Raw genomic sequence first — 10000 nt, forward strand, 5'->3', positions numbered from 1 at the left:
ACTACACATTCGATGAATATATCGTTGGGCAAGGCTTCATATACATATATATATATATATATATATATATATATATATATATATATATATATATATATAGATAGATAGATAGATAGATAGATAGATAGATAGATAGATAGATATAGATATAGATAGATATAGATAGATAGATAGATAGATAGATACACACACACACACACAGCTACGCCCACACACACACACACACAGCTACGCCCACACAGCCACGCCCACACAGCCACGCCCACACAGCCACGCCCACACGCCCTCACCGCCTTGTCCCCCTCGGTCAGCATCCGGCTCAGGGTCTTCTCTAATTCCCCGAAGGCAGGCCTCCCCTCGGGCTCTGTCTTCCAGCAGTCATGCATGACCTTGTAGCTGCAGGAGAGGAAGAGATACATAGCCTTAGATTATGTATTATGCATCGTTGGTTGTTAGTGATGGTGTTGGTTTATGGTGAAGCGGTGGATGGTGAGGTCAACAGTCTCGGTGGCAGTGTTGTTTGTAAGTATGTTTGTCTCTCGGTATCTGTTCTTATATAATCATTAATCCTCATGATACGAACAAGGCTAGTAGCGAAAGATCGTATTTGCCGGCATATAACGTCACATCAACCCCTAACACCCCCCCCCAAAAAAAAAAAAAAAAAAAAAAAAAGATACATAAATAAATAAAAAATAAATCGCCCCGGGTCTTTTATACGAAGGTTCTGACCCTTTTTTCAATCCCTGGATGTACATTTCTGAAATCAAGCTGATGCCCCAGTAAGCCCTAAATGCCATCATTCACGGTAATTCACACTTACATAAAAGAAAAAAAAAATCAGATAACGAACAATACCAACGACTTTTATATAAACCCAAAAAGGACTTAGATGGTACGAACGAATAAAAATTCAAACCACCAGGAAAAAAGAATAACACTAGTAAAAAAAGAAAAGGAAAAAAACAGTAAAAAAAATAACACCAATAAAAGAGTAAAAAAAGAAGAAAAACAAAACAAAAAACAAACAGTAAACAAAACAAAACAAAACAAACAAACAAAAACAAGAAAAAAACGAAAGATACGTCAACAAAAACAAAACAGAAAAAAAGCTACCAAAAGCAAAACACTCACAGGGCCGCCGTGGAGAACCGTGGCCGCTCCATCCTCAGCCCCGACTCGAGTTTCTTCACAAAATTTTCGTCGACGGTGACGCCGGGGAAGGGGGTCCGCCCGAGGCTGTTTGCGAAGGAGGTCGATAGATAGATAGATAGATACATAGCAAGATAGATAGGTAGGTAGGTAGGTAGGTAGTTAGGTTGGGAGAGAGAGAGAGAGAGAGAGAGAGAGAGAGAGAGAGAGAGAGAGAGAGAGAGAGAGAGAGAGAGAGAGAGAGAGAGAGAGAGATTGTAAATAGGTATAAACACCTGAATCTCCAAGAAAACATAAATACCTGAACCTCAAAGAAAGTATAAACACCTGAATCTCCAAGAAAACATAAATACCTGAACCTCAAAGAAGTAAAAACTGAACTCAAGAAAAAATCCGAACTCAAAAAGTATAAACACTAATCCCAAAACATAAATACTACTAAGTTAACCCTACCCAGAAATAATTACCTACCTCAAAAAGTATAACACGAATCTCCAAGAAATAAAATACTACCAAGAAGTATAAACCTGATCTCCAGAATAAATACCTGACCTCACAGGTCCACCTAGTTCTCAAAAATTTCTCAAGAGTAAACAGGCTGATCTCAGAAAGATAATAGATCAAGAAGATAAACCCTGAATTAAGAAACATAAATATGACTAAGAAGTAAACTGATTCAAGAGAAAAATACCTGAATCAAAGAAAGTATAAATACCTGAATCTCCAAGAAAATAAATCCTGAACCTCAAGAAAGTATACACCTGAATCTCCAAGAAATAAATACCTAAACCTCAAAGGAAGTATAAACACCTGAATCTCCAAGAAAACATAAATACCTGAACCTCAAAGAAAGTATAAACACCTGAATCTCCAAGAAAACATAAATACCTGAACCTCAAAGAAAGTATAAACACCTGAAGCCCACACGACTACTGCTCAGAAGATTCCACACGAATGCTTCTACGAACACTTCACCGGCAGCCGCGCCTGCAGAGAGAGGAGAAAAGAAGAAAAAAAAAGAATTAAAAGGAAGAAAAGAAAGGCAGAAAGAAAAGCAAATACCCATATCATTAACAACCACAGTTACAATCCTTTAACTCATACAACGCCAAAAGCATCATACATTACCATCAAGCATTCCCGTCTCATTCTTCACACTCGAAATCAGCATACAAACCCAGCACTCGAAACCCAGCACACAAAACGAACACCTCAACCCAGCCACGAAACTAAACACAAAACAGCACACAAACTAAACACTCGAAAACCAACAACGAACTAAACACCGAAACACAACACACAAACTAAACACTCGAAACCCAACACGAACTAACTAAAACACCAAAACCTCAAACCGACCCAGAAACTAAACACTCAAACCCAGCACACGAAACTAAACACTCAAACCCACACACGAAACTAAACACATCAAACCACACACGAAACTAAACACTCAAAACCCAACACGAACTAGCCAGAAACTAAACACTCGAAACCGCACACGAAACTAACACTCAAAACCCACACCACGAAAACATAAACCCGACCAAAACCACCACCAAACTAAACACTCGAAACCCAACCACACAAACTAACAACTCAAAACCCACACACGAAACTAAACCTGAAACCCAGAAATAACACCACAACCACACGAAAAAAACTACCAAACTAACAACTCAGCAACAACTAAACTCGAAACCAGCACACAAACTAAACACTCGAAATCCAGACACAATCGCAAACTAAACACTCAACCAGCACACGAAACTAAACACCAAAGACCCAGCAACGAACTAAACACTCGAAACCACAACAAACAAACTCAAAAACATCAAAACCAGCCAAGAATAAACTCAACACACACACGAAACTAAACACTCAAACCCAGCACCACGAAACAAAACACTCGAAACACACCGAACTAAACACTAAAACCCACAACGAAACTAATACACTCGAAACCGCCACGAAACTAACACTAAACCCAGCACACGAAACTAAAACTCAAACCTCAGCACACGAAACTAAACACTCAAACCCAGCACGAAACAAACACTCAAAACCCAGCCGAACTAAACTCAAACCCAGCACACGAAACTAAACACTCAAAACCAGCACCGAAACTCACCACGAAACTAAACACTCGAAACCAGCACGAAACTAACACTCAAACCAGCACACTAAACTAACCACTCAAAACCACACGAAACTAAACATCGAAACCCAGCACCAAACCACCACGAAACTAAACACTCGAACCCAGCACACGAAACTCCAGACACCACGAAACTAAACACTCAAAACCCAGCACACGAAACTAAACACTCAAAACCCAACACGAAACTAAACACTCGAAACCCAACACACGAAACTAAACACTCAAACCAGCCACGAAACTAAACACTCAAAACCCAGCACACGAAACTAAACACTCAAACCCAGCACACGAAACTAAACACTCAAAACCCAGCACACGAAACTCAGCCCACGAAACTAAACACTCGAAACCCAGCACACGAAACTAAACACTCAAACCCAGCACACGAAACTAAACACTCAAACCCAGCACACGAAACTAAACACTCAAACCCAGCACACGAAACTAAACACTCAAACCCAGCACACGAAACTAAACACTGAACTCAGCCCGAAACTAAACACTCGAAACTCACCCACGAAACAAACACTCGAAACCCACACAACACGAAACTCAGCCCACGAAACTAAACACTCAAAACCCAGCACACGAAACTAAACACTCGAAACCCAGCACACGAAACTAAACACTCAAAATCCACACACGAAACTCAGCCCACGAAACTAAACACTCAAAACCCAGCACACGAAACTAAACACTCAAAACCCAGCACACGAAACTAAACACTCGAAACCCAGCACACGAAACAAACACAAACCCCTAAACACTCGAAACACACTCCACGAAACTAAACACTCGAAACTCAGCCCACGAAACTAAACACTCGAAACCCAGCACACGAAACTAAACACTCGAAACCCAGCACACGAAACTAAACACTCGAAACCGCACACGAAACTAGACAAAACCCACACGAAACTAAACACTCGAAACTCAGCCCACGAAACTAAACACTCGAAACTCAGCCCACGAAACTAAACACTCCAAACCCAGCACACGAAACGAAACACTCAAAATCCAGCGCACGAAACTCAGCCCACGAAACTAAACACTCAAACCCAGCACACGAACTAAACACTCGAACCCAGCACACGAAACTAAACACTCAAAACCCAGCACACGAAACTAAACACTCAAACCCAGCACACGAAACTAAACACTCAAAACCCAGCACACGAAACTAAACACTCAAACCCAGCACACGAACAACTCAAACCCACGAAACTAAACACTCAAACCCAGCACACGAAACTAAACACTCGAAACCCAGCACACGAAACTAAACACTCAAAACCCAGCACACGAAACTAAACACTCAAACTCAGCACCGACGAAACTAAACACTCGAAACTCAGCCCACGAAACTAAACACTCAAAACCCAGCACACGAAACTAAACACTCGAAACCCAGCACACGAAACTAAACACTCGAAACCCAGCACACGAAACTAAACACTCGAAACCCAGCACACGAAACTAAACACTCGAAACTCAGCCCACGAAACTAAACACTAAAAACCCAGCACACGAAACTAAACACTCGAAACCCAGCAGACGAAACTAAACACTCAAAACCCAGCACACGAAACTAAACACTCGAAACTCAGCCCACGAAACTAAACACTCGAAACTCAGCCCACGAAACTAAACACTCGAAACTCAACCCACGAAACTAAACACTCGAAACTCAGCACACGAAACTAAACACTCGAAACCCACCCAAGAAACTAAACACTCGAAACCCAGCACACGAAACTAAACACTCGAAACCCAGCCCACGAAACCCAGCACTCACATTCTTGCTCTTCCGGTAGTTCTCGTCCTTGTAGATGTCCTTGGCGAGTCCGAAGTCACTGATCTTGACGACGTTCTTCTCGCACAGCAGAATGTTCCTCGTTGCCAGATCGCCGTGCAAAACCTCGGAGATGGAGAGGGAAAGTTGGAGATAGATGGGGGGGAAAATAAGAGAAATGAAGGAAATGGTGTGATTGTTATAATTGTATATTCATTCCTGTATTACTGATTGGTTTTGTTTTTGAGAAGATTATCTCGAAATTATCATGGAATTATTTTAGGTTACATTATAAAATGAGGACAGTTTAAAAGTGAGAGAGAGAGAGAGAGAGAGAGAGAGAGAGAGAGAGAGAGAGAGAGAGAGAGAGAGAGAGAGAGAGAGAGAGAGAGAGAGAGAGGCAGACAGACAGAGACAGACAGACAGATCAGACAGACAGACAGAGACAGAGACAGACAGACAGACAGACAGAGAAAAAGCTTGTATTCGCCACCCTCCCGCCCGAATACCTTTTTGAACGCGAGGTACTCCATGCCCCGCGCCACCTGGAAGGCCCAGCACAGGAGATCTCGGGAGCACAGCGGCTTGTCCCTCTCCTCGGGGTCGGACGGTGCGCTGGGGGTCTCCATGTTGTGCGTGTCACTGACTGGCAACGAAACGGAGGAAGGACGGCGGATTTAACACGTCTGATGATGATTCGTTGTCGAAGGAAGGCGGGGTAAGTGGTGGATTTAGGGAAACGTAATGGCCAGATGTCAGTTTTTTTTCTACTTACTCATTTTCGTTTTTTTTTTTTTCAAAGTTAAAGGACTGGATGCTTTATATGGAAAAGGGAGTGGATAAATGTTTTGTGTTCATATGAATGAGGCTACAGTTGTCGGAATATGACGTACAAATAAACTTCATTTACTGTTCTCCCGAGGAAATGCCTGTAAATGCGCACGGGTTATGTTTGTAATTTTAATCATAGTTGCTGCCTGTGAAACAAACATGTTTTCAGGAGGAAACTAATCAAATACAGTAACCTCATTTATGATGATGACAATACTACAGGTACTACTATGAATGGTAGAACTATTACTATAATATTACTACTACCACCGCAACACTAATGATGATGATGACAACAGCAATAGTTACGATGATACTAACAAAAACAATAACAGTAATAACAAGAGCATCTTACTCAGGGTCAAAGTACTCATCTCGGAGTCGACGTTGGTTAAAGCCTGGGAGTGCTGCGTGCTGCTCAGAAGCACCTGCACGAGGAAAAGATTTCGCTAATGATTGTAATGTCCCTTGCTCACTCTCTCATGATTATCTAATTATATTGAAAATTGTTCTACAAGTAAACTTGAATCTATCTAAAGGATTCGGACTCAATACGGAAATAAGCCTGGATAAGCTTAGGCACTTTATCTCTAAACAGAAAAGCAAATGAACTAAATGAACTACCCCACTAGACCTTTAAAAAAATACGAAAAAAAAATCTCATTACAACACATAACATCAAGAACAACCTTAGTCATATGAAAACCCTACGCACACTGTTCATAACTCATACCTCGCGAGACGTCGGGAAGAGGTCAGGGCAGGTGGCGTTGCTGTCGACGTTCTGGAAAGCTACGCGGCCTTCGCTGATGTACACGATGTCGGCGACGGAGTTCCTGACGTCGTGGGTGACGTTAGTAGGTGGCGGTAAGAAGGGTGATGTGATGCTGGTTGGTAGTGGTGGCGGCGGGAGTGATGATGGTGGTGATGATGGTTGGTGGGGGTGGTTGTGATGGTGGGGGTAGTGGTTTGATGTTGATGTTGATGTTGATGTTGATGTCGATGTTGACGATGAGACGTTGATGCTAATAATAACCACAATTATTCTTACGCTCAGACACCTCACGAAACGCATCCCGCCCTTCCTCACCTGAAGTTCTCCTGCGGCAGTCGCGCCACACACGGGTTGATGGAGTCCGTCTCCGGGTCGAGCTGGTTCACGAAGGTCCTGTGGTTCCTCCTCATGAAGTCCAGAATGTTCCCGAATCGGCAATATTCCACGAGGATCATCAGCTCCCCTGTAATTATAACCGTCAACCCATTTACCTAACTCATTAAATCCATTATCCCATCACTTATTACCCATTAGCCCATCACCCATTAACTCATTAACTCATTCCTGGTCAAAGAAATAGCAACGTGTGTTATGCCTGTAGAGAGAATCTCGTGTATATTCCATGTTACGTATTTAAATCTCTTCCACAGAGTCTGGCGCAGATTTCAAAGCGAAAAGGGAACCATACTTATTTTTTAAAAATGTATTTTAAGTCGAACCTGACCTGAGTTTTACCATAATAGTCTTTCGGGCCAAACGTGAATCTGAGGCAACAATCCTTTTGAGACGTATTGTTCTGTGACCTTTTTTTCTCCTAGCTACTGTTGGTTTATTTATTTGTTTACTTTTTTTTATAGGGGGAAGGGCCGCTTAAGTAACATTTTGTAGCAAATTACTGTCGTCCGCTTTGAGACGAAAGCAATGGAAATAATCTATAACCTATGTTTTCGTTTTTCCTAATAAATACCATAGAATAGAAGAATAGAATAAAATGAAAATACACGGCTATAAAAGAAAACTAAAGAGAAAAGCACGTTATAAACTACACATCCGCGAACGAAACCAAATTCAAAAAATACAAAACACAGTGAAAGGTAGAATCTCGGAAGAGCTCACCCCTAATGTGCAGGTTCTTGGTGCACGCGGCCACCAGGTTGACGATGTTGACGTGTTGTCCAATATGGATGAGGATCTTGAGCTCCGATTGCAAGGCACTGAGTTGCAACTTGTCCTTGCGAGATTTCACCATCTTGACAGCCACTGTGACAGGGGCGGCGTCCGTGTCCGGAATCTCCAGTTGTGCTCGGTACACGCGGCCAAACGCGCCGCAGCCGAGTAACTTGTCTGGACAGGTGGGAGAAATTCTTATCACTGCTGTTATTGTTATCAGTAACATTTTCTTTCTTTCTTAAAAAATGTAATTATGATTATGATGTTACTATGATTATTGTTATTATTATTATCATTATTATCACTATTACCATTGCTATTATCAATATTATTATCATTATTATTATTATTATTATTATTATTATTATTATTATTATTATCATTATTATCATCATAATTATCATTGATATTTAGAGAATCTCCTCAAGAGTCCAGTAATTTTCTAAGTATCCTGACTGCTTACAGCAACATTTCGATGTTGTTTTGTATCCGTCTTTCCCCCAGACATTCGTTATATTTCTTTGTCACAGTTCGTACGGCCCCAACTACTACTTTTTCAGTCTCCTACAACCTTTTTGTTTCCTTTTTTAGGTCCTCATACTTTCCATTTTCTCTGGTCCTTTCTGTGTATTTTTTTGTTTCATGGTATAGCAGTATCAATGATTTTGCAAACATTTTTTTCTTGTCTATAATGAGTATATTCTAAGACAATGGCACTGTCACACTGGATGTTAATATATCAGAGGAGTTTCACATCTATGCTTTCGTAACTGACTGTGATTTGTGCTTGACTGAATCCTTCACAAATTTTCCAGTGTACAATTTTAACAACATTAACCTTGATGTCTCTTATCTTCTCTCTGAGCCAATCTTTCACAATTACTTATAATGTGTGTAATACTCTCTACCTTTCCTCCACATAGCCGACATAAGGGGGAGTCTGCGGTCTTGTCAAATTTTTCCTTGCATACTTGGATCTGAGGACCTGTTCTTGAGCAGATTAGTGCCTCTGTCTCTTCGTTGAATTCTGTCTTTCTCATCTGTTCCCATGTTTTTTCGCAATCTGTTGTTCTATCATCCATACCCCTTTCCATACATCTTCTCTTTCCAGTTAGCTAACTTTTATTCAACTCCAGCTTTCTTGAAATCTTCCTTCCTTGCACAGCCTACGATTTCCAATACTCTTATTTCCTTGTTTCCTTGTAACAGATTTTCGCCAGAGTTTTCAAGAGTTTCCCAGGTTGTTTTCTTCCCTCATTGTACATTGTTCACATCCGACTAATTTTGTACAGCCCTTCGCTCTTGGCAAGTTCAATCTATCTGCGTTATTCTTTGGATGGAACTCACTATGCATGCTCAGCATTTTACTCGTCTTCCCGTCTAGCATCTGGATCTCATTCGGGAGTCACCATAGTGTCCCTCCACTGTACTGTAATACAGAAACTGCCCATGTGTTTATTGTTGTGATTTTATTTTTTCCTATTTCATTTGACTTAAAGGACCAACTTCATCCTTCATCTGTACTCTACTGAATGCTTCCTTCATTTCCCTTCTCTGATCTTATCCGTCTCTAACATGCATTAGATATTCATACCCTCCCTCGCTTGTCTCCTCCATGACGTCGATATTGAATAGATGTAGTCCCCAAGTCGTTACTAATTTGCCTCTTTTAACACATAGTAATCCACATTTTCGCAAACTAAATTCCATACCCCCATCCTTACTGAACACGTGAGCCGTTTGCACCAGAGGGTCAAACTCTTCAAGATGCTTTCTAAATAGTTTCAGGCCATCCATGAACAGAAGGCGGTTGCATATGAAGCGGTTTTTGCTCCACTCGTACCCAGCGGCCGCTTTCTTCAATGCCATTAGCAGTGGCACCATGTACAATACAGAGATCAAAGGGGAGATACTACCACCTTGAAATATCCCTTGTCTTTGCACGCCACCCAAAGAATTCCCGTGAGCCCGTCAGTTCCGTCCTCCACTTCTCCATACTGTGTAGTATGAAGACTTTAACGTTGCTTGCTATTCCGATAAGTTTAAGCACTAAGCAATCCAGGAGCGGGGCACCATGCTTTCTTTTAATCAAACTAACATTATCAAGTTCGTGTTTCTT

At 41.4% G+C, this 10000-nt stretch overlaps 1 protein-coding gene across 1 annotated transcript in view; it reads right to left on the reverse strand.

Moving 5' to 3' along the window:
* The window catches only part of LOC119578448 (platelet-derived growth factor receptor alpha-like), a 20475-nt gene that overhangs the window by 1711 nt on the left and 8764 nt on the right, over positions 1-10000 (reverse strand). The window contains exons 10-20 of the mRNA XM_037926030.1: positions 7828-8055; positions 7027-7174; positions 6670-6772; positions 6292-6364; positions 5615-5751; positions 5093-5231; positions 2067-2139; positions 1700-1843; positions 1454-1505; positions 1135-1313; positions 291-396 (exon numbers count right to left, since the gene is read on the reverse strand). Coding sequence (XP_037781958.1) covers positions 291-396; positions 1135-1313; positions 1454-1505; positions 1700-1843; positions 2067-2139; positions 5093-5231; positions 5615-5751; positions 6292-6364; positions 6670-6772; positions 7027-7174; positions 7828-8055 — 1382 coding nt within the window. The remainder of the gene's footprint in view (positions 1-290; positions 397-1134; positions 1314-1453; positions 1506-1699; positions 1844-2066; positions 2140-5092; positions 5232-5614; positions 5752-6291; positions 6365-6669; positions 6773-7026; positions 7175-7827; positions 8056-10000) is intronic.

The sequence above is a fragment of the Penaeus monodon genome, chromosome 11 (genome assembly GCF_015228065.2).
Source record: "Penaeus monodon isolate SGIC_2016 chromosome 11, NSTDA_Pmon_1, whole genome shotgun sequence".
Taxonomy (NCBI): Eukaryota; Metazoa; Arthropoda; class Malacostraca; order Decapoda; family Penaeidae; genus Penaeus; species Penaeus monodon.